The sequence below is a fragment of the Apiospora phragmitis genome (assembly GCF_038363925.1).
Source record: "Apiospora phragmitis strain CBS 135458 chromosome Unknown utg000004l:1.0-3135199.0:1.0-3139288.0, whole genome shotgun sequence".
Classification (NCBI taxonomy): Eukaryota; Fungi; Ascomycota; class Sordariomycetes; order Amphisphaeriales; family Apiosporaceae; genus Apiospora; species Apiospora phragmitis.
In genome coordinates, this window is record NW_027117402.1 from 3,023,803 (window position 1) to 3,049,571 (window position 25,769).

Genomic DNA, 25,769 nt, shown 5'->3' on the forward strand with positions numbered 1-25,769 from the left:
GGAGAGAATTGCAAGTCAAGTCTTTCGTCAGCACAACCAGCAGCTAATAATACACCCCCCCTCCTTACATACGTTAGTCTTTACGTGCTGCATCCACTTGTGCATACTGCAGACACTGGCACACTGAGACGACAGAGTGGGAGGACCAGTGGAGGACCTCTCAACCCCCAAATCCAGGTCTGTAAGATTCTGGGCGCATATGCAAGCAACAGCCAAGTTGAATGCTATTTCCTGGCCAGCAAAGCGCTAAGAAAAGACGTGTGTTTCTGGTCTAGACATCTGATTATTTGCTTTTCTTTTGCGCGCAGCTTTTCCCAAGTTGACCATTCCGACAGCGTTGAACCGACTTTGGGAAAACCACGGGCGTCCTGCTATTTCCCTTCAACGTCTCAAGTCACGCCACAGGAGTCGGGACCCTGCAAGCCTGGCGGTTGGTTCCTTTACTTAGTCGCGCGTGAAATATCGATGAAGAAAAGCCCAGCTCCTCCAGCTCCAGTGACAACGAACCAAGCCTACATACCGGTTTCTCTTCCGGCACCAACGAGAATGGCGGACAGCGGCCAAGTTTAGTTGGGGGTTGCACCGGGAATGGGGGGCCCCTGTTGCTCTCCCCTTTTAGTGTGGGACTTTGCTCAGGATTCTTTGGCCGTCTAGAATTCCTCGCGCTCTCCCTTTTTTGCTGAAGATGCCAGGTGCCAACTTGGCCAAGCAACAAGGCCAAGACAAATAGTAACCTAGTATGCGATCGATCTGTACCGACAAAAAAAAAAGAGTTGATATTTCCATTAAACGTCACCCGTCAATTTCGTTCGGTTTTCTCTGCAGCGAACAGCGGGGATGTGTTCTGCCAAGTTTGCTCAGATGTCAAGCTTCTTGGTCTTTTCCAACTGCCAGGGCCGGGCCAAGGCGACATGAAGCTGACGACTGCACTTGCACACGCCCCTTGGTTAGCGTAGCGTGGTTGATGGAGAATGGGTACGAGGGCCTTAAAACCTAGGTTTATTTTAGTCCACTGACGGTGTCTCTGCTTGATTCTCATAGGGTGGGAGGCCCCTGTCCTCTCTCTGTCTGTTCCTGGCCCTTGGCCTGTTTTTCATCATCGGACGACCAAAAGCCAAGCCTTTCAGCCCGACCCTCCGATGCGATGGGAAGGGGGGGGGGGACCACGGGCGCTGCATCGTCTCCCCCTGGATTGCGCGCTCATATCGACGCCCGCTCATTAGCGTCGGTGGCGCGTACCTGGCATAGTGCTAATGCCTGATTGGATTGATGCACACCCACACACCGGCCGGGACTAATGTAAGCCCCCCCCCCCATCGGCGTGTTCGAGTGGATGGGGTATGGGCACTGCCCTGTCTGCTGGGTATGTAAGAGAGAGTGTGAGGTATGCAGGCCAGCCCAGGGACTAGGTAGGTTTGTATAATAGCCCCGGCGTGCTCGTCCAGCCCTCCTTTTCTCCCTTCCCTTGTCTCTCGCCTCATCGATCTACATATCTCCTTGTGGTTCGCCCAGCTGTTTGTTTGTGTTGTTTCCCCGTCCACGCTCTTTGTCTTAGCAACTGCAATCGCTGTGTCGGCTGAGCCCGTACTCTCGTTCATTCAAAAAAGTGAGAATACTCTTTGTGGTGTTCCATCCATTCACTCATTCGGACACGCCTCGAGTCCAACTCTCACCTGTCAAAGCAACAATACCTGTCACTTGACTCGATTCCAGTCAATACAATAGCAATCCTTTCTCTCTTTTAAGGTGCCCAGGTATCACCTCGCGACAATCCCACATTCTTTCAAACCCAAGAGGCTTCGGCACACACACACACAACTCTACACACGAATCCATCAACATGAGATTTAACACACTCGCCTCGGCGGCCTCCTTGGCGGCCCTGACCGCCGCCGCCCCCAACGAGCGCACCTTCGCCGTGCTCCGCTTCAACGGAGATGGCTTCATGACCGAGGGCCGACTCGACCCCATCGTCAACCCCGGCGAGCTGTCCGCTCATCACCACGGTATCATGGGAGGCAGCAACTTCGGCAAGACGGTCAACAAGGAGGACCTCCTCGACTCGAAATGCACAACCGCCAAGATCGCCAACGACAAGAGCAACTACTGGGTTCCTACCCTGTGGTTCCAATCTCCCACCAACGGCACTCTGTACAAGGTTCCCCTCTGGTACATGAACGTCTACTACTTGTAAGTTTCTTCCCTCATCTCGGGCTCGTGCCGCCATCGTCATATGTGCAATGGAGACTAATACACATTTCCAGCTTCGAGCCCACTGACGACAAGGTCGTGGCCTTCCCCCCTGGACTGAAGATGCTGGTCGGCGACCCCGCGACGCGCGACGCCCCCAAGTTCGGCGGCGGCACCAACCTGATCAAGAACGGCAAGCCCATCCAGCCCATCCAGTTCACCTGCCCGCGCAAGGACAACAACGCGCCGCTGTACCCGGCCAACTCCAACGGCAAGATGGCCGGCATGGCCGACCCCAACAACAAGGGCGCCGGCGCCGGCTTCCCCATGGTCGAGTGCGACGGCTTCGCCTCGCCGCTGCGCCAGGACATCCACTTCCCCTCGTGCTACAACCCCGAGGCCGGCCTGGACGACTACAAGAACAACATGGCCTGGCCGACCGAGGAGAACTGGAAGCAGAACTGCCCGCCCGGCCATGTGCACGTGCCCCACATCTTCTACGAGGTCTACTGGAACACGCCCCTGTTCGTCAACGAGTGGTCGCACGACGGCACCAGCCAGCCCTTCGTCTTCTCCAACGGCGACGCCACCGGCTACAGCTCCCACGGTGACTTCCTCGCCGGCTGGGACGTCAAGACCCTCCAGACCATCATCGACACCTGCAACGCCGGCGACATCGGCATGGACAAGTGCCCCAACATCCCCGGCGGCCTCAACACCGACAACGACTGCCACATCACCGTCGACGACGACGATGCCATGGCCAACTCCCGCGTCATGACCAGCGGCATGCAGAAGCTGCCCGGCAACAACAAGATCACCGGCTGGGGCAAGGGCGGTGTCGATGGCGGCTCCGTCTCTCCCCCCGCCGACGAGAGCCCCGTTGGCCCCGTCGCTCCCAGCGCTCCCAGCGCCGCTTCCGTGCCCATCAAGGCCGCCGTCGCCAAGGAGCAGCCCAACGCCGCCCCTGAGGCGCCCAAGACCACCGAGGCGCCCAAGGCCCCCGCTAGCCCTGCTGAGGGTGCTAACGGCGATATGAAGACCGTGTGGGACGTCGTCACCGTCACTGACTACACCACCGAGTTCGGGCCCGAGGCCACTGCCCCGGCCAAGCGCGAGGTGCACGACCACATGGCGCGTCACATCAACCGCCGCGGCGGCCGTCGTTCCTAAACGGAGAGGGACTCTGCCCGTTTTTCTTGTAACTACATCTTAGGGAAAGGGGGTGGGGGCGCAACTTGGAAGAAAAACTAGACCGGTTTACTCTGTTCCCACCACATCTCATGGTTGTTCTTTGTTGATCATATATATCTTATTTTGAACACGCTGCTTGTTTTTGGGTATGCTACGACGTCTCACGATATAAAAAACCAGCCTTTTAGGGAGATGGGGGGTGGCCTGTTCTTGTTGAGTGGTGCCCGCCTTCTTTGCCCCATCATATTCTTACTCGCTTCTGTACTGTATAGTCTTTAGTATCCTTTATTCTCTTCTGCCTCGGGACTGCCTATATACATCTCGGCATGTCCCTGGCCTTCCACCCATTGTGCGATTTAGTATCACTCGGGGGAAACCAGCCTTTTTGGAGATCGCCTTCGCCCTTCACTGGAGGGGATAGATAGATACGATTCTCAACCAACCAATAAGCAATTTCAAATTACTACTACTTCTTCTTCGTCTTGTGAACTCTTCTAACGTGAAACTACATGTGCTCGTCTTCCTGACTCTCACCCACACTGTAATATATGATAATAAGCCAGTTGAGCTGTCAGGTAGCCAGCCAGCTTACTACATCCACTTGCTCAACCCAAACGTTGTCGAAATAAGCTTAATTATTGGGCAGCTGTGACACCAGGGGATCTTAACCTTACATTGCGGAACAAATGCCCGATGAACTTTATGGGAGATCCCTACTACATTCAAGAAGTCGATTGATCCTTGACAGCATTCATGCAGCAAAGTCTCTTGGTTATTGGGAAGTCTTGTGGCACCGCCCCAACGGGGGGCTCGGTGATAACCGCCTTCTGCAGTGACGACTTGTGCAAGGGGCAAATGAGTCAATGCCCTTGCTGTTCAGTATTTGTGTGTGTGTCTTTACATGACTACCTGTGTTAACCGTGGTACGCGACAACTGCTTACCAGCAGCAATCAATGGTTCATCAAGCCTACGGATCCAGTCCTTATGCGTCATCGTCAACACTGACGGATTGGTCGCTTCCCGGGCCTCTATGTTTTACCTCTCTACTCAATCGAGAGAAATCTGGGTTACTCATGTCCGGTGAGGGTTCGCACTTCTCTGCGTGCTTCCTCCGCATCAGTCGCGTTGTTGCGTCTCCCCTCCCCGTTTCACTTGGTCACTCCTCCCTACTGCATTTCAAGAGGTCGATTGATTCTTGATAGCAAACTGCGGGGAGAGAGAGAGAGAGAGAGAGAGAGAGAGAGAGCGCGAGGCCCGACCTGCGCCGCTTGTGGCGCCGGTGGGCGCATGATACTCACCCGTCGCTCAAAACAAGAAGATGGCTACCAGTGGGCTCGTCCGACGGCGTAGATTAAACAAGTCCGCCATTCCTTACGGAAAATTGTGTATAACATGTTAGTTCTACGATGTTTACCATGCTACCGAGGTCCTTGTATATTGTCTTACGGCGCTTTAGACGGATTAAGACGAACGGGGAGGGGCGGACTCGTTACCTATCACGGAACGAAGAATTTTATAATTAAGCTTTATGATTCGGAATTATTGATTCTCCTAAGCAAACTAGACATACATCTTACCATCATCTATTTATTTAAAAAATAATCAAAGTCTGAGTGATGGCTCTGACGGTGGTGGTGGTAGTCGTGACGGAGGCGATGTTGGTGGTGGTGGCGACCTCGGTGTCAGTCAGAACATCGAACGCAGTCGTGGTCGCGTACACGGTAGCGGTGACCGGCACCGTGTCGGTCTCAGTCACGGCGGTCGTGGAACGGACCGTCGATGCCGCGCTGGTGGACACGGTCACGGTCACCGTGGTGGCGGGCGCCGAGACCGTGGTGGTGGCGGGCGTCACGCCGGCGCACGCGCACGCGGCGGCGTACTGGCCCACGGCCGCGCAGGCCGAGGTGGCGTACCCGGGGATGACGGGGGACTCGGCCTGGCGCTTCTTGATGTAAATGGTGGTGAAGGGCCGGGTGGTTGTCGTGGCCGTCGCGGTGGCGATGGCGACGGTCGCGAAGGCAGTGACCAGGCTAGTCTCGATCGCTGTTGTGGGGACAGTGACGGTGGTGTAGTCAGTCTCTGTCGACACAGTTGTGGTCTCGGACACGGTCAAGAACTGCGACTCGACCTGCGTGGTGTCATCCTGCTGGGTCGTGCTGACGGTCTCATACACGGTGCTGCATCATCATCATCGGGCTGTCAGCTGCATTCCGACAGATGGCCCAACAGCGTTTTGCAGGTTCAGATGGGCTCACTCACAGCACACTGGGCGTGACGGTGACGGCGAGGTAGGCCGAGCAATCCTGCACACCGTTTCGGCCCTGAAAGGTGTCGGCGACAATCTCTGTCACACGGAAAGTCAGCTTTGCATCTGTTCAAGTTCACATAAGCAACAATCTCTCGACTTCCAATCGTACCTCGCAAGCACTGGTTGCTTCGGCAACACGACGCCGCCGCAATCCCGGCGAAGCCCGACAAAAAGGCAATGGTCTGCTTCATGATGGCAGATCGGTGAACGAGCGACAGATATTACAGTAACGCATGTGGTGGTAAAGAGAGTTGTTCTTTTCCCGAGAGAAAAAGCGAGAGGACTTCTGGGAGGCCATCTTCTCTAAATAAGACTTCACAGCTCTCACCTGCATCGCTTATGGTTATGTTAAGATTGCTTGGCACGAATACAGTCTAGCGAAAGCTCATCCTCGTCGCCGGGCTGATGGGCTAGATCAACTGCCCCAAGGCCTAGTCTGGTGATGTGCCTTCAGCTGCAGGGCTGGAAACCCCAGAATTACTCTAGTCAGGAACGACAGCCCTCTTGAACCCGTTTTGGAGGCTGGTTAGGGCCATTTAGCGCCCTCGTGGTGCGCGATCTGCGTTCGAACTATTGGATCTGGACACTATACTAGTACCTACTATAGAGCGGAAGGTGTCAGCTGAAATTGCTGTACTCATACAATTTGAATCCATATCAAGAAAGGGAGGGTAAAATCAGACTGCATGTGGCTAGCTGGGGTTTATGCTAATCGACGGATCTTCAGGTTTTGGATACTCAGGCGTCTACATATGTGCATTGCCCAGCTCCTTTGGACGGCAGCCACTGCAGTCAGCGGACCAGGTCCCTTTGATTTCTGTGACTAAATACGAGCCTGCAGTGCCTTACGCGTCCCAGACCGGTCATCACATCCTTGGTTCAGACTTTTATCTACTCTGCAAAGGTCCGGGACACTACGATGAAAGAATAGTAGGGAACGTTATCTTGCGACACTTCAGCCAAGCATGGAACGATGTTATCAGAGACTGAGCCCCCCGGAGGAGCATAGTAATCAGGCTTAGTTATTAGGGACTTGCAACACCTTAAAGGGGATAATGGGATATGGCTATGATGTCAATAGGTGGCCGCTGGCAGTTTGCCACTTTTGCGATTATACGCACCCAAGTCAGGGTATTGGCCCATTGGGTTGGATGGGAACTCATACTACTTGGAGCAATGAAGAGCGGAGGAAAGACCAAGTATTTCACTTATTGCATGCTCTCCTGGATCCAAGAGAATCGGCTGGAAACCTTCCGATCCGCCGGGTTCTTCTTCATGTTGTCCGGCCGCTCACGGGAACCTGACCGTATGTGGCTGGGCTTCAGCGTAGCTCTCGGACGACGTGGGGTCGAGGACCTTCGATGTTGAGTAAGCTCTAGGCCTCCAACGATTATTGGCACCATGGCGTGCCTTCGTTGCAGAATAATGCGTAGCCCGTGCCGATGAGGAGACAGCCCATCTTTGGATCACTATGGGCGTCGCAGATATGTATCATACTCAGACTCGAAGATGGTTGGCTTCTTCTACGGAAACATGAAGTACATATAGCAAACACTTCAGTGTACAAGGGGCTGAGCCAAAGGGCTGGGAGGCCTCGTTATTCATCTGTAGAAATGCCGGGTCTAGTCTATTGCATGCATCTTTTCCCGGCTGGCGGCAAGAACTGCCGAAGCATGGGCTTCTGAGGAGAGATGCATCGCACCACGTATGTTACAAGTGAGTCTCTAAACCCCCATTTCGTCTTCGGCTTTTCTTTCCTCACGCCAGCACTCTCGGCTGCTCATAGCATGTTGTAACTTTTGTTCGCTGCAAACGCCTGCTGTATTGTTTCAGGATATCTCCCAAACCAGGCTGCGTCTCGGGAAGGGCCGGGTTCCCACACGGCAGGGCCCTGGTTTGAGGTAACCTAGGCTTTTAAGGTTAACCTTATCTCCAGGCTTGTCTATCTCCAGGCGTATCTCCGGAAACAAGAGACCAAGACCGCTTCAAACATACTGCACATGTTAAAAAAGGGGTAGTGCAGGTGACCAGAGCCGTGGTGGAAAAGATAAACAATTGATTAACAATTTAACCTTAACGCCTCTTCGTCTGAACATTTTGAGTGTTGATGGACGCAAGGGACGCTGCAGGCATGTCCGCCAATCAGGATTTCCATGGCGACCACGTGACATCATCTGGGTCGAGCTTGGATGGTCCCGCAACTTTCTAAGGTTAGGCGCTGCTGCAAATGCAATGCAGATGCAATGCAATGGAACCCTTGACTTCGTTTCCATCCATGCGGACGAGTCAAGTGATGCCTGTCTGTTTGTTGAATGGGGATTGTACGATGCAAGTTGCAACTACTGGTCCGTCTTCTTAACCCGCAGAAACGGAAACAAATCAAAGCATCAGAAGCGAGAACGTGTTGACGTCTGTGGCTTTAGCGTCCGACTGGGCGCCACATGGCTGACGTTTCCAGTTGGTTCCCGGTTTCTGTTTCCCTTCAAATGTCAGCCCTGGATTCGATTTGAATTCTTTCCCTTGTTTCCATGCTGGAACTTCTCAACTCCTCTTGCCTGTCATTACCATGCGCATCTCTCATACCTACACATTCGCCGGCGCGCTGGCGGCCGTCTTGGCAGCGACAGCAGCTAACGCCAGCGCGCCCCAGCAGGTCATGACCAGACCCGATGCGACCCTGGCGGCTGCGAAGCCCAAGGAGACCGGCATCGGCCACTTCAGCGAATGGTCGCGCGAGAACAAACGGCAGTTCCTGATCGACTGGCAGAACGGCCGCTCTTCGGAATGGATATTTGTCCAGGGCAACGAGGGCGGCGATCTCGACTCGATGACGTCCGCCCTCACCTGGGCCTACCATCTGCAGCACTCCACCCAGAATGACAGCCACCCCGTCAAGGCCATCGCCCTGCTTCAGACGCCCACCGACGCCCTGGACCTGCGTCCGGAGAATAAGCTGGCCCTCGACAACTCCAAGATGAGCTCAGGGCACTCGGATCTCCTCACCCTCGACGAACTGCCCGAGGATCCCGACACCCTGGCCGAGGCCATCAAAGGCATCGTCCTCGTCGACCACCCCATCCCGCTGAGGAAGTGGCGCAAGGCGCCCATTCTCAGCATCTTCGACCACCACAAGGACAGTGGCGCCGGTCAAGATGCCAAGCCCCGCGTCTTTGAGAAGGTGGCCAGCTGCACCACCTTGGTGGCCCGGCAAATGCTGGACGAGCTGGAGAAGCTTCCCGAGGAGTACCATATGCCCCACGAGCTACTCGAGCTCATCCTGTCCGCCATCGCCATCGATTCCGGGGGCCTCGAGAAAGCTACCGAGGAAGACCGTAAGGTAGCCGACCGGGTCCTGAAGCGCAGCAACTGGCGCGAGTCGGAGCTCTACGACAAGATGGACGACCTGGCCAAGAAGCTCAAGGACGCCAAGAAGGACCTGGACCACCTTGGCCTACGGGACCTCCTGCGGCGCGACTGGAAGGGCGACCTGGTCGACACGCCGTCGCCGCGCACGCCCACCGTCAGCCTCGGCTTCTCGTCGATCCCCTACTCGATGGAGCAGCAGATCAACAAGACCGAGTTCGGCGAGCTGTTCGACTGGTTCGCCGTCGAGGCCGCCTGGACGGCGCAGGTGGGCGCCGACATCAGCGTCGCGCTCAACAAGTACAAGACGCGCGACCCGGAGACGGGTAAGAAGCGCAAGATCCGCGAGATCGTGCTGTGCGTGCGCACCGACGTGCGCATCAACGCGGCGCAGGCCGACTCGCTCTTCGAGACGGTCCGCGACGCCATCGAGGTCGACGAGACGCTCGACGTCAAGCCCTGGCACCGCGCCGGCGAGCTGGGGACCCGGCAGATGGTCTGGACGCACACGCGTGTCGATCAGGGGCGGAAGCTCATTCGGCCCATTGTCGAGGCGGCGGTCGAGGCGTGGGACATGTAAGCTCTTCTTGCGGGGACAGGAAGGGTGCAATGCATATTGTAGCAACATATTGATGATAGAACTTGATTGAAGATGATGTCGTTTTGTCCAATAAGACTGAAGATTGTAGGATAGATTGGCCTTGTACATGACGCTTACGATTGAACTGAATAAAAAGCTTTCATAGTTCCGGTGAGACACAACGGTATGGGGTCGGGCCAGGGGCCTAGGGGGGTCAAGGGGATCGGAAGAGGGCCATCCGCAGCACCGCATTCGCAATATCAGTCAGCACCGTGTAACCTCCTATTCAGTCCTCCGTGAACTTGTTTCTATGAGCTTACTCTAGCCAATCTTTATATTGGTTCGACATGGCGTTGGCTCCATTTGCGGGCCTCAATGACGACGTCCTTCAGATGATAGTCGGCAAACTTTTCCAGTTGTAGCAGCGGACCCTGCTTACTCGAAGAAGTACCCAATCAATCTCCTTTCTTCACACGTAACAATGCCTTCGGGAACCACACAGAAGGGTTGGCCAGTCCAATGGGCCGATTCATGTTAGAATAATGCATATCCCTACTGGGAACGCCTTGCTTTACTTGGTCGTCCCCATCCCGTCAATAATGATTCAGAAAGGACTCTGTCCAAATTGGGTATTGTGATTTTACATTAGATTACTAATTAGGTTCCCAAAGCTTTCATAATTATCGTTTCCACATGCTCATCAAGCTTTTTCTTCCCCCATCCTCTCTTCACGCTTATACACACACCACGCCTCCTGCCCTTCCTTTTTCCCTTACAGGCGCGTCAGGTCGAAGTCGGGGGTGCCGATGTACTCCTGCACGATGGAGGTGACCTCGTCCTGCATCTTGAGGTCCGAGTTGACGAGCAGGTAGGCGCCCGTGGTGTTGCTGTGGGGGCTGACGGCCGTGGAGATGGTGAAGATGATGCCGGAGCCGAAGCGGAGCATGTCCCAGGTGCGGCCCGAGTTCTCGCACTTGCCGTCGCGGACCTCGGGCAGCGTGCCGTCGGGGTTGCCCAGGACGTCGGCGGAGCAGTGGGCGCCGGGGGCCGTCTCCATGGTGCCGGGGGCGTAGACGTCGAAGGAGTAGCTGGTGGTTGGGTTGGTTAGATATGTTGACGGACTTGGGTGTTTTTCAAACTAAGATGACAATAAAGACTTACTGGCACATGACGCTGTGGGGAGTGCACTGAGCCGAGAAGCTGGACACGCGGAAATCGGTGAACTGGTCGCGCTTGACGGCGGCGCCGGAGACGGCGGCAGCGGCAGCGAGGGCAGCGGCGAAGAACTTCATATTGACGGTTGGGATGTGTGAGTGGACGGACAGCAAAAACTTGTCAAGGCTTGATGACTGAGATTGACCGTTTGGGTAATTGGACTGAAGTCTTGTGGGATGAGGGAGTAAGAAGGGTGCTTTCTCGTTCAATGCTGGCGCTTCTCGACCTCCTTATATACCACTGTTTACTTTTTGCAACCACATGACAACGCTTCGGCATATCGAGCCGCAATATTGTTGAATTCCACCTTGGTGGGGCGGGCCAGTGACGGCGTTGAAGCGGAGACGGATGCTGGCAAATCTCGTATTCAACGGCCAATGGAACGTCTTGGCCTCACGTGCTGGGAGGACCTAGTGGTTCGGTGGTCTATTCGTGTATGCAAGGAACGGACGAGACGGCATACCTACATAGCAACAGAACATCGGGTTTGCATGGGCAGACACGAACCCGTCCTTCCCATGGATGAGTTTTTGTTTGTGCCTAACGAAATGCCTCTCCGGCAGTCAGCACTGGTCCAGGTCTGCCCCTGTCCAACTCCCTACCCCTGTTCAACGGCCAGCGCGGGGCACCGAATCCCTGAGCCTGGCTAATCGCACAAATAGGAACACACATATATTTTGGATAAATGGGGCAACCCCGTAGTACTATTGATAGATACGGCAAAAGGAAGTTGGTCGAGATATTTTCGAGATCATGCGATAACATTCTCTCGTTGTGGAGTACATATACCGGCTGGATAATGCCGCGGATACTGCGGCACCTATGAGCGACATGGGCCATGCACAGGGCACGACGACATCCCCTCTTCCCACGTATATGCGAGGACCTTCGCAGCCAGCAGATCATTGGCATGCCGTTCCAGCCACGACGCGTAGTGTCTCTGCTGGAGCCTCGACAGATTGCTGAGAAAGGGAAAAGTCATACGCGGCAAGATATTACTGAGTTCCGAATGCCCTGGCACCCGGAGCCGAACTCTTACCTAGACCCCTCGCACTAGGACGGCGGCGCCGGGACCTAGTATGCCCGTGACGCGGGCGCCCTTTACCGAGCTCAAGGCCTCGCCTATCATGATGCGCGCAAAAGGCGTGTAAAGACAAGGATGCGCGGTACTAAAGGATCTCAAGGCCAGCCGTGACGTGAAGATCTATTTCGATATCGTACCCGCGAAAGGCGAGGACTACCGCTATTTCATCGTCGAGATTTTGTCCGTCGGCATTCCCATGATGTTTCGAAACGCACAGATTTTTACCGATATAATTGGGTTTTAGCCCACAGGTACGCTATATGCCGATGCCGATATCGTTTCCGACCCCATCATGAGTGCAAAGTGATGGCAGAAGATTGGATTCCCTGGATGGTTCAAGGTTAAGTGTAAGTCTGCGTTACCATGTAGTTTCCTACACCCTGCTTTCAGGCTATAAAACTCCGAGCTCATATGCGCCGTCCAGTAGTCCTGACCACACTCGAGATAGGCCTGAGTATAAAGACCATGGAATAGGCTGGCGACTCCCGGTCGACTACCCTTCTCAAGTCGAATGTCATTTCTGGGACTTCTGAGAAAGTGCTGGTCGACACGGCCTTCGGAACCTGTGAGCCCATCGTTTCGACTCTCGTCTTCGCCGACAAGATCACGTACGTTATCGAGTAAATGTAATGTGTTGTCTTGAGGATGGGAGTTGCTCTCATCGCATGCATGCTTGACCAACACCAGCCGTTTCAGGGGTCTTGGCAATTCATGGCTATGGACGGAGCATGCTGCCCTCTTGCGGACACCCTACACGCCCGCACCTACATACTCGAGAACGGACTCCTATGCCCCTTTCCTTGGTATTTTCCCGCGCCATATTGTTTTGTATTTGCTTAGATCTGAACCGCAGACCAGACCGTGGCGATATAGTATCTCGATACAGGATTTCATACCGCTTCTGAGGCGCTGCCCCTCTTGAAAGAGTTAGTCCTGATAGGATCTGACAGGATCTTGCCTCTGCCCTAGTCGCATCATCCGCGCCCCTGAACGGCGTCTCGCATGCTCCGAGATCCAGGAGGACCCATGCCGGGTCATTTTACGGCGATGGTGAGACGTTATTGGGATTTGAAGTACATTAGGACGATGGCAATGGTAAGTTGACTTGCCGCCTCGTATGAAATTTCCATGTGGTGACCTTCACGTTCATCTTGCAGCTGCTCCTGGGCTCCCATCTCTGTCTTGAGATTCCTTTGGGTGCCGGGGTAACGTAAGTACATGTTCTCCTCCTTTTCATGTAAGTGATAGGAGGCTAGCTATGATGAAAGACTTTGCGCCGAACGAGGCCATGCCTGATTATGGCAATGTCTGTCCCATGGGGCCATTGTGTCCTGTCGAAATTTGGGCAAATGTCGAGGAAGAGGTTCTCTGGTTTGTTAAGAGAGCGGGAGTGGCGCACAACGGAAAACATGTATTATCATTCATTCTATGAACTTGATTTTATTAATTCATGTTGGCAATTAATGTTACCAATTCAAGTAACAAGAAAAGAAAAATCAGCAAGGTGGAGAGCCGGCGAGATGAAGTTTGACTTCAGATGGGGCAAATCTCCATGTTGTTCCTTCGCAGAAGACCGCCGTGCCAGGTAACCTGCCGGTGCACTCTTCACCAACATGGCTATCAATTAAGGATGCAGATACGCTGCTTACTATCTACGTGTACACGGCTGTAGATCATCTACTTCCTTACAAGTAAAATTGCTTGCACGCAGAGATAAGTTGGCCGGAGTCTCTTGCCTCGAAACAAGCATTGCGAACACGCGAAGGCATTTGGTTTGCCCAATGCCCCAGCAGGTACATTATGCGAAGGAAATCGAGCCAAGGGCAGTGGGCTGAAGCAATTGGATGAGAGGAACATTTGTTCCTGGTCTTCATGTACAGGACAAACATATACGTGTATATTAGAGGTGCCTTCCCCATCACCCGCGACGAACCCACCGAGAAAGCCGCAAGACCATTAATCAAATGTGCATGTCACAAGTGTGTGTGATTCAGCATTGCTTCCGTTCAGTAGAACTGGGCCGCTCAATTGATTAGTAGTCCTGTGTTCTTTCCAGCCCAAGTGTAAAGCAGTGTTTACGTCATGGTGTCCAGGCAGCCTGTCTGCCTCCTGCGCGCCTGCCATCTGCGCTTGCCTTCCCCCATACTATCTTCCCATCGCTAACAGCAGCTACAGGAACATTGAATGTTCCGGTGGAATCTAGCGTGACTCACGTCCCTAAGTCATTTCTAACTTCTTCCCATCCCGAATTCCTCCGACCTTCTTTAACCTCTTTCTTTCTTAACCTTTCCCTTTTATCTCTATCCGTACCATCTTCTTCACTTTATAAATGAAAAATTACCTCCTCTCCTCTACGCGTTACTATATTATCCGTTATTTTATATTATACGACTATTAGCTGCCTCTATATACCCAGCAACCATGTGGTCAAGACTATTAGGTTTTAAGGGCTCGGCGGAAACAGCCGCCCCAGCTAGCTAAACTATAAGCTTCTTTTCTTTCCTTTTGTCTAGGCCACCGCCGATCTAACATCGAAAGCTAACCTGCACATCTCTTCCCCTCTAGATTCCCGCCACATCTTAAGCTTTTAATATTAAAAGATACTAGCTAGTTCACTAAGGCTCTTCTCTTTACGTAAGTTAACGAATCTCACCGATACCCTTACGTTAACTAAGCTCTCTTAATAGTGTATTATATAGCTTAATTATATACGCTATAGTCTTTAGGCGTAAGCTTTTAGCTCACCTTTATATATATATATATACCTAGCGTACTTTTAAGTAACGTCTCGAGCTTTAGTGCTCCCTTACTTACTAGGTTTAACTATAGATATTATAACCGTAGATGTCGTAATCGTTATCGCTTATCACGTGAATATTATAACCGTAATTATTTATTACGTAAATACTATTCTTATTATTTTTATTTATTATATAAATACTATTTTTATAATTATTTATTTATTAAAGTTTTTAATATAAAAGTATTATTTCACCGTTTTTTATTAATTAAACTTTACGGTTATTATTAATAGTTAATAATAATATATTAATAATAAATACCTCTCGTTTACTTTCTTTATAATATAATTAATTATTACTTACTTTAAATATAACGTACGTCACCTTATAATTAACCCCCTTAAAAAATTAATAATATAAATCGACTACTAACTTTAAATAATAACTATTTTATTAATTTTAAACTATAATGTAATCGCTTTTAATAATTAATATAATAGATTTTTTAAAATTCGATTCTTTAATTTTAACTTAATCTAGTCCCTCCTTTATACGTTATATGCTTTTAATCGATATAAATTTCGAATTTAAACTAATCTATACCCTTCGCTTCTTTCGTGGCTTTACGAGTGTAATAAACGCTATCTAAGTTTTAAAAGAAACCTAGTAAAACGTACTAGGGTTTATATTAATAATACGAAAGAGTATTTAAACGTGCGATAAAAGTAACGCCTCTATTAATATAATATATAATAGCCGAGTCGTAACGTAATAATAAAGGGTCGAGTAAAAGTATTTATATAATAAAGTTATTAAAGCTATTTACTTTATTAATAAATTAAAATTAATACTTAAATTAATTACTAAAGTAAAGAGTATTTATATAAAATATATAAGGAATATCTATTATTATATATTTAATCCCTCCTTTATTAATATCCCTTAGTTCCTAGGGATCTCGAGGATCTCGCGAGATCTTATCAAGCCGGCTCTCTAGATCTCGTTAAGATCCTAAGAGCTGCTAACCCTTGGTTATCTTATCTTCACGTGACCCATAGTGGTCATCTCATTTCGACTGTTTAACCTAGTTAGCTGACTCTAACGTGCTGTCATCGTGGCGTTGGTCATCGGGGTTCGGTGCAGTGGGGTTCGTCATTGTTGGTGGGGCGTAAGCGCTGACCGGATCTTTTTGCGGGTTCGTAAGCGTCTCGGGTCATCGTCGGTCCGCTCTAAGAGATATGGGTCCTAGTTGCACAGCTGGGCTAGGTTATAACAACGAGCTTTAATTTCTCTTTTAAAGACTATAATTATAATCTTATATTAAGTAATAAATAATCCTTTTTTTTTAAATAACTAACGTTATATAATAAAGTTACTTTAACTTAATTAATAAAAGTATTAAATTTAGCGCTTAAAATTAATGTACTTTTTTTAATATTAATTATAATATATTATTAGTTAAAAGAGTTTAAATAAGTGTGAGGGCATTATCTTAACTAGCTAAGGCTTATATTATCTCTTTTAGTCGCTTTTAATTACTATTTTTAAGTAAAAGAGGGCTAATAAGTAGCTTAATAATATATATAAGCTCACGCTAACCACCTTTAATATTTTAAGCTAATAAAGCTTTTTTATAAGCTTTAATATAGTATATAAAAAAGTTTTATTTATTAATAAAGGCTAAATTTATTAATAAAGATAAGAAACCGATCTCTTTTTAATAATAAGCTTTTATAAGGGTAAAAACTTAAATATTAAAGGGTTAAAGAACATATAATAAATAAAGGGGTAAAAATAATAAGTAAATATTATTTTAATAATAAAGGGATATAAAATCGTTAATTATATAACTACTATATTTATTTAAAATAGATAAACGAGTATTCTTTAAGTTATTTAAAGCGGTTTTTAATATAAAAATATCTTTAAGTTATTTAACAGCGATTTCGTTATTCGTTTAACTTTTATTATTTATATCGAACTTTTATCCTTTAAATTTATCGAGTTCTTAAAAAAACTATTGCTTTTTAATCGATTTACCTTTATAAATTATTAAAAAAGGGATGCCTTTATTAAGTATTAATATATATTTTAATATATTTATTTAATACTTTAAACTAAGCTATTTTTATTAAATAAAACGTAATTTTAAACTACTTATTATAAAGCTATTACTTCTTTAACTTTTTAAGATACTATGCTCGTTTATATTATACTTGTTTTTAAGTTTAATAGCTTAAATTTAAAGTATACGTAATTTAGTTAAAAACTAAAACTTGATTACCTTAGTTAATACCTTATTAATGCGCTAGGAGTCGATACGACGTTACCTTTTTCGTCCATAAGGCTAAGTGATATCGAAGGAATAAATCTATCCAGTTTTTACCTAATAGTATAGGGTTGCTATAAAAGGTTAAAACGCGCTAAGCTAGTTCCTTAATTTATATATACGTTAATACGACATCAAGGGCTTCTTAAGCTAAAATCTAGTCTGTTAAATGCTTTTTTTAAATTAAAGAGAGCTTTTAATAAGTAGATTTTAATTCTCGATATAATTATCGGCCGTAAAGTCGATTAATAAGGGTAGATTATAGAATACTTTAATAAAAGGCAGCTTTATAAATATATTTACCGCTTACTATATTTTAAATAGCGGTAGAGATATCGTTTTTAGTATATAAACGTATTGTTAGTAAATTAGTATATATTTAAAAGAATAAAATAATTTAGATTAAAATTCGTTAAAAAATCTCTTTTTAAATTAAAATGGCGGTAAATTATAGTGGAGGTCGACAGGGGGGTTAATTATATGGTGACGTACGTTAACCTTTATTAATTAAAGTTTAAAAAATCTCGAAATATTTTCTTTAATATAACGAGCATTATTTAAGTTTTAAAAGAAATTAATAAAACGTACTTAAATATATAATAAAAAATCGATTTATTAATATAATAGCGAGAGTTAATCGAAATAAAAGTATTTATAATAAAGTTATTAAAGTTATTAAAGTTATTTATTTTATAAATAAGTTAAATTAGTATTTAAATTAATTATAAAAATAAAATATATAATTTTTTTATTAATTTAAAAATCTCGCGGGTTTCGTAAAATCTCGTAAAAATCTCGAGATTTATTATATAACTTTTTTTTATATTATTTATTTAATTTTATTATTTAAGTATTATTTTAAAGTATTTATATAAAATATTAATTTTAATAATTAATTAATAGTATAATAAGTTTTATTATTATAAATAAAGTTATACGCGTTAATTAATAAAGTCGAGTTACGTTTAATCTTTTATAAACGTTTTAAATAATTATAATCTCGCTTTAAAAGTAAGTATTAATTATATAATTAAGTTAAGTTATAATATATAATTTAACCTCGTTAATTAATATATATAACATTATTTATAATAATAATTTTATTTATAATAATAATTTTATTTATAATAATAAAACTTATTATATTATTAATTAATTAAAATAGAAAAAAGTTACGTAACGAATCTCGAGATCTCGACGAGATTAAAAAATACGACTTAATGAGATCTTTAAAATTAATAAAAAAAACTAGTTATATAATAATAAACGTTCCTTATATATTTATATAAACACTTTTTACTTTAATAATTAATTTAACTTATTAATAAAATAAATAACTTTAATAGTTTTATTATTATATTATAAATTAAATAGTATTACTTATTATATTAATAAAGTATTCTCTTTACCGCATGTTTAAATACTTTCTCGTATTATTAATATAAACTTAAGTATATTTTATTAAGTTTCTTTTATAACTTAAATAACGTTCGTTATAATAACCGTAAACTTATATATATATTTAATAATTCCTCGTTAATATTAAAAGGCGCGTAATTATAATATTATAAAATAATATTACTTTTATTTAATTATACTTATATTACTCGGTTATCTTTTATTAATTTACTTTTAAATAATTATAAAATTCTTAACTTATTAATTAATCCTTTTTTTATAATTAATAAAATTATTTAAAGCGTTATTTTATCGAGCACTCTTTTTTTAAATATCTCGATTAATTACTACTTTACAGCCCGCCCTTTAACGATTAAGCCTCTTACGTTAAAGCGAGTATAAGCTCTTAAAGATATAAAGCCGTTATTTATACCAAGTATTATAATCGGCGGGTTAGTCCCCTGCGGGGTAGCACTTAAGGCGTAGAATTAAACAGAAATAACCGTCTAGTCATTTTCGAAGATTTTGTTTTATGGCGTAGTGGTTAGTCTAAACGCACTGTAATACTAAGTACTTAAGGCGCTTTATCTACGATTATTATCGCATTATAAAGAGCTCTTAGTATTATATATATAATTAATATTAAGTAAGTAAGAAATAAGAAATCGTTAATATATCTCATAAGCGAATATCTTATTCTTTTATACCTTTTTTAATAAAATATAAGTTAATTTTATTATAACGTATTTAATATATTAAAATTAATTAGAATCCTTATCTTTAAATACTTTTATATTATTCTAATAAGTATGCGTATGTAACGAACGTTATCTAGGTTTTAAAAGAAACCTAGTAAGACGTACTGAGGTTTATATTAATAATACGAGAAAGTATCTAAACGTGTAATAAAAGTTGCTTTTATTAATATAATAAGTAATAGCTCGTAAGAATAAAGGTAACTAAAGTGTATAAATTTTAAAGGTATTTATAATAGTTTCGTTAAAGTTATTTACTTTATTAATAAATTAAAATTAATATTTAAATTAATTATTAAAATAAAAAATGTTTATATAAAATATATAGGGGATATTCGTAGTTATATATTTAGTCCTTTTTTTATTAATCCGTTATTACTTAATAATCTCGCTTAAGCGTGCTCCGCGTTACTTAGTGATCTCCCTTAATTACGCTTTACGCTATTTAATAATCTCGCCTAATCACGTTTTATATTACTCGGTGATCTCGCTTAAACATTTACCGTGCTACGTAATTTATTAGCGATCGTCGTTATTTTATAAGCGTATTCGTTCTATTACTAGGCGTAATAATATTATTACTCGTTATTAAAGAAAGTTTAGCTTTATATTAATATAATTAACGAAGGAGGAAATTATTAATAACTCGATCGAATTATTAAATAATCGAAAATAAACCTTATTATTTAAATCCACGAGGTCGAATTAATTTAGCCGAACTTTTATCGAGGGGGACGCAGCTAAGGCGCTACGGTATAGATGATCCGATAATTATTAACGCCGGTCGCGCCGGATTCGCGTAGAGTCAGCACTATTCGCGTAGTAATATCGCGGCGTATAACTAAGGACCTTAAATACTTTAAACGTGTCCTGGTAGTAATAATAGATCGAAAAGAGGTATTAAAAAAGCGATCGAATATTTAAAGAGATTAATTATTAGTTTAGTAGCTTCCGAAGGGATTCGTAAAGAGATTTTTTAAGTAATTAAGGAACTTCGCGCCGAAACGACCGAGCTACGACCGTATCTCGACGACGACGATAACGCGCCGGTAACTCGCGGAGAACTGCGAAAGATAATCGGAGAAGCTATCGCTTAAATTACGTAGGATCCTAAAGCTATATAGATTAAGTCCTAGGCTTAAATTATAGCCGCGTTACGTAATAGCGAGCCCGTTACTTAGTAATTAAAAGTTATTGTCTTAACGCGCCGAATACGCGAAGTAATAATTAAAACCGTAAATTAATCGGATAATATTTAAAAAAAGAGGTTAATAAATATCGTATAAAGCGTTAATACGGCGATTAAAAAAAACGAGGCCGTCGTAATAAAGAAATTATTTAATAATAATATTATCCTTATTTTTAAAAACGAAATAAAAAAATATGTAAAAAATAACGGATAAGTTTTAAATATTTTTAAAAATAACGCGTAATTTATTCGTAAAAAGCTCGTAATTATTACGAAAAAAATCTTAATAAAGAAACTATAAAATATTAATAATAAAGCTACGTTATTATATAATTTATATATAAATAAATATAATTCGAAAAAGATTTCAAAATATAAATATAACTTACCGAAAAATCTTAAAATACGTTACGCTTCTTTTATTTTATATATAAACTTTATTTAAATTACAAAAAATTTATATAATAACGGCTTAATATAAAATATAAAATTTTTTAATTACGAACTATATAACGTTAACTTTCGTATCTAATAATATTATCGTTATTATAATTACGGCTACGTAGTAAAATATTATTAAAAATAATAGCGGTATAGCTATTATTTTATAATAACACATTTCGAAAGAAATTAAAAATACCTTTAAAAAGGATTACGAGGTAAGAAACGTTATATTAATTACGGTAAAGAATATACGGCGTAGGATCGTAATGTAACGAACGGCTATCGGGGTCCAATAGAAACCTCGTAAACGTGCTGTTGGTTTATGTTGGCTTAGACGAGAGAGTACTTGGGCGTATAGAAGACTCGGTTTTCTGATATAATGGGTAATATCTTAACTGATCGTAGAACTTGATTAGAAGGTGTAATAGGTTCGTTAAGGCAATGTGCCTTATTAATATATTAGATTAATACTTAGATTGATCGTTAAAGTAGAGAGTGTTTATTTAAAATATATAGGAGATGCTCGTAGTTATATATTTAATTTCTTTTTTACCGATCCTTTAGCTTAATAGCTTACTAGTATTCCTTATAGTAATCCCTTAAGCCGTTAGTTTATTGGATTAGTGGCTTATTTTAATTGAGCCGGTGATCCAGTAAGCCGGTCACGTGATCCTTCGTTTATAAGGTTCTTTCCTAGGCTCGTGGGTGTTCGTTCTGCTCGTTCGGGGCTAGGTATTTTAAGAGGTGCTTTCTGTTTAATTCGTAGTACCGGTTTTTATTTCTTATTTACGGTTTTATTTAATTAGTTATATAAATAAGCGCCTTTTTACAGAATATTATAATACTTTTTTATAAAATAAGTCCGGGTTATATAATTAAGCTAGGTCGTAATATTATCTCCTCTTTCTTATTTATTTTATTTTTAAAGCGTTAAGTTCTTTAAGTACCTTTATTTATTTATTTTACCAGGTTTAAATAAGCTTCTTTATTTTTTTTATTTATTATAATATTTACTTATTATAGTGTCGGGTCGTATCGAAAAGTTTTCCGTTTAATACTTTAAATTAAAAAAAACGGGATAACGTTATAACTTAATAACGCTTATTAACGAGTTCGGGGTTAAAGTCCCGCCTTATTCCTTATATACGTCGCGGAAATAAACGTATAAAATAATAAAAAGTTCTAACCGATATCGGGAATATATTCGTTTAGGCGTATCCTATAATAGCTTAGGGACGTCTGTTTTTACGGTGTCGCGTATCGTGAACGAATCTCGGGCTCTTCGTTTTATAGAGTAAGAGGCGAGCGACTCGTTCCGTTAGGCTAGCGCGGTTTTAGAGCAAGTTTATCGGGCTATTTAAGAGGCTTTTCTTCGTTTTAAAAAACTTAGAGTTTAGCGGGAGTCCTTAGTAACTCGGGGTACGGAGATAGTTCGTCGTGGTCTTCGTTCTTTGGACGAGTTGGAAACGTAAGAGCGCGCGGAGTCCGAGGCCGTAACTAACGTTTATAGCTTTAATAGTTTTAAGGTGATTAACTGGTTCGGGACGGATATAGACTTTTCCTTGCCGTCCGTCCTTTAAAATCCCGAAGTTTTTTAGCGGCGTTCTTTAAGTGTTTTTTAGGTTTTTAAGTATTATTTTTTAATAAGTAACCTTTTTATTAAACGAGGTATTTTTAGCTTCGTTTGTTTTATTTTTTATCGAGTATTTTATTTATTTCGTATTTATATTAATTTATTTTAATTTTTAATTACGTTTCGATTTTTACGTTTATTAATATTAATTCGAGTAATAAGATATAAAAAATAAGGTATATCCGTATTATTTTAAATAACGATAATTAGTAGTTAGTTTTTAAAATAATTTCGGCAATTTTAAATAATTTGATCTTTTTAAAATCTAGTTTATCGCTAGGTCGTTTAGTTTTAATATTTCGTCGAAGGAGGTAAACTTTTTCCCCTTCTTTTAGGATAGGTCCCTTTATTTTTTTCTTATTAACGTATTTCTTTATTCGATTTTAAAGAAAAATAAGGTTTTCTTATAACGATATTTAGAGTTATTTCAGTTTTTCGACTTAAATAGTCGCTATCGGTACTAGCTTTCCTTTTAACGGTATTCGAGTAACGTTGGGGTTAAACCCGTAGTTTATTTTAAAAGGTAATATATATATAGTTTTATTATTTACGCTATTATATATAAATTATATTATAAATAATAACCGTATTTAATTATCCTGTTTATAGTTAATATAGTATCGTAGGTATTATTTAAGTGTTTAATTTATACGTTCCGTTTGTTCGTTGGTCTGCGAATAGTAGGCTATGGATAACTTGTGCTTGACTCTAAGTTATGCTATAAGGGATTTTTAGAATTTAGCGGTAAACAACTTATCTCGATCGGAAATAATTATTTCTAGTAATTTATACTGACTGATAAGGGTTCTAAGGAAGGTATATACTAAATTATCTATGTCGCTTACTTCTTTATATAGTAAGAAGTAGGTGTACTTGGTGAGTTTATTGGTAATAATTAATATGTTGTCGTATTTGACCTTGGTTATCGGTTCCTCGGATGGTAGTAGCTTAACGATAAAATCTAGTGCGATCGTTTTCTAGGCTCTATCTGGCGGTAGTATGGGTTGTAGCTCCCTATACGGTTAGTATCGTGCGGTTTTGGCCTTGTTGCAGAGGTCGCATTCGTTGATTACTTTGGCCACTCGTTCCTTGAGATTCTTGCAATCGAACTGCCTATTGATTCGTTTCCAGGTCTTAAAGATTCCTTAGTGTCCGTGGGCTGGATACGCATAGAACTTTTTGATAAACTCCTCTTAGTACTATTCCGGGATATCGATCTTGCCGTGTCGGTACTTAAGTCTATTTCTAATGTCGAGTCCATCCCTAGCCCGGTTTATAAAATCTATTATCTCGGGGGTGTATTCCTTAAATTTCTTAATCTATTCTTCATGGAGCTGTACCTTATAAATAGCTTAGATATGTCGTAATAGTATTAGGTTTTTATTTTTATCGTAAATGAGGATCGTGCGTATTTCTAGTAGCACGTCTTATTAATAGTCTGGTTTTCGATTTAAAGCGTCGGCCCTATTATTATCGCTACCTTTTCGGTAAATAATAACGAAGTTAAATTCCGATAGGAATTCTAACCATCGTATTTATCGTTTATTCAGCTCTTTATTAGTAATAAACGTTATAAGGTTCTTATAATTTATATAAACCTTTATAAAGTCTTTAATATTACTTAAATAATATCTCTATTCTTCGAAAGCTTTAATAATAGTTATTAATTCTTTATCGTAGATTTAGTAATTAAGTTCTAATTTATTTAATTTCTTAAAAAAAAATACGACGGGGTGCGATTTTCCGTTATCGTCTCGTTAATTTAGCTAGCCTCCGATCGCATAGTTTGATACGTCGGTTTCGACTTTAAAAGGTTTATTAAGATCTGCTACGCGAAATATTAGTTCGCTAAGGATCCTATCCTTAATAGCTTAGAAGGCCGATTCTTTTTCGTCTATTTATCGAAATAATATATCCTTCCGTATTAAGTGCGTAAAAGGTGTCGCTATCCCGCTAAATCTAGGAATAAAAATCCGGTAATAGTTAATTAATTTTAAAAAAGATTTAACTTTTATAGCGCTTATAAGCCTAAGCTATTCTCGTACTATTAACACTTTAAAGGGCTCTATTCGGATTCTCCCGGGAATATTACGTATTTTATAAAAATAATTAATTTCTTATAAAACTCGCTCTTTTCCGGGTTAATTAAAAGATTAATGTTTTATAGCTTTTAAAGCACTATTTTAACGTGTTCCTTATATTATTCTTTATTCTCGAAATAAATTAAGATATCGTTTAAATAAATTATTACGAACTTATCGAAGTATTCGCGTAAAATATAGTTAATTATACTCTAAAAAGTGGCGGGTATATTATAAAATTTAAAAGGTATAACTTAATACTTAAAATACCCGTACTTACTTCGAAATACCGTCTTCTACTTTTTTCCCTTTTTAATACGGATTAGGTTATATACGTTAAATAAATCAAGCGTAGTAAAGATAATTATTTTATATAGTTTATCGCGTAAATCGTTAATTAGGGGAAATAGGTATCGGTTTTTAATAATAATTTCGTTAAGCTTCTAATAATCGACGCATAATCGCCATTTCTTCTTCTTATCTTTACTTTTTCGAGGAACGAAAAAAATAAGGTATCTTACTAATAAAGTGAATAGTCGTATAACTCCTTTTTCGAGGTTCTCCTTAATATATTCCTTTAAGACTTCCTCGTGTTCCTAATTAAGCTTATATATCGGTATAAACTGTGGTTCCTTTTTTTTTTTAAAGGGTATCTCGTAATCCTACCGTGTATAAGGCGGTAAACCCGTTTTTAACTTCCTATTAAAGAGGTTTTTAAACTGCCGGTACTCTTTTAATACGGTCGTCGTAACGCTCGGCTTAAGCTCTTTAATAATAATATATACCCGAAGGATTTTAAGTTTATTTAGGGGTCCTTTTTTAGAACGCTGCCTAGCGGCTAAACCTCTTCCTGGTATATCTTATTAAAGTTAGCCTGTTTTTTAATTAACTTTAAAATTATTTACCCGTAATTAAGGTATCTTTAATATTATGTCGTATCTTAATACTTCCGTAATATTATATATAATTTATTTATAACGTCTTTTAATATTAATTAAAAAGTTCGCGACTTCCCTTCGTATTTCTTTATTTTCGTAGGTTATAAGTCTTTTATCGACGGTCTTAAGTCGGTATAGGGCGTTTTTTTCTTATTAATTTAATTCTAGGCTGTTAACGATTCTTAGTAAGATATAATTTCCTTACGCTCCGCTATCGAGTAACGCTTTAATAGTAACTCTTTTAATATTTATTAATAATATAATATACTTATAGATGTTTCGTTTATCCGTTATAGTATATAAGGACTTGTTTTATCCCGCCTAAT

At 42.3% G+C, this 25,769-nt stretch overlaps 4 protein-coding genes across 4 annotated transcripts; 3 read left to right on the forward strand and 1 right to left on the reverse strand.

The window, feature by feature from the left end:
- Nucleotides 1-1,840: 1,840 nt before the first annotated feature.
- Nucleotides 1,841-3,363, forward strand: PG994_004031 (uncharacterized protein; the record flags this gene model as incomplete). The annotated part of the gene is made up of 2 exons (XM_066855440.1): nt 1,841-2,190; nt 2,265-3,363. 2 exons carry the CDS (start codon nt 1,841-1,843, stop codon nt 3,361-3,363), a joined length of 1,449 nt encoding a protein of 482 aa, XP_066719718.1.
- A 1,437-nt stretch (nt 3,364-4,800) lies between these two features.
- Nucleotides 4,801-5,660, forward strand: PG994_004032 (uncharacterized protein; the record flags this gene model as incomplete). Its single annotated transcript, XM_066855441.1, has 2 exons — nt 4,801-4,811; nt 4,994-5,660. 2 exons carry the CDS (start codon nt 4,801-4,803, stop codon nt 5,658-5,660), a joined length of 678 nt encoding a protein of 225 aa, XP_066719719.1.
- A 2,599-nt stretch (nt 5,661-8,259) lies between these two features.
- PG994_004033 (uncharacterized protein) lies at nt 8,260-9,636 on the forward strand (the record flags this gene model as incomplete). Its single annotated transcript, XM_066855442.1, has 1 exon — nt 8,260-9,636. One exon carries the CDS (start codon nt 8,260-8,262, stop codon nt 9,634-9,636), a length of 1,377 nt encoding a protein of 458 aa, XP_066719720.1.
- A 772-nt stretch (nt 9,637-10,408) lies between these two features.
- Nucleotides 10,409-10,928, reverse strand: PG994_004034 (uncharacterized protein; the record flags this gene model as incomplete). Its single annotated transcript, XM_066855443.1, has 2 exons — nt 10,409-10,724; nt 10,798-10,928. The coding sequence occupies 2 exons, from the start codon at nt 10,926-10,928 to the stop codon at nt 10,409-10,411; spliced, it is 447 nt and encodes a 148-aa protein (XP_066719721.1).
- Between the last annotated feature and the right edge of the window lie 14,841 nt (nt 10,929-25,769).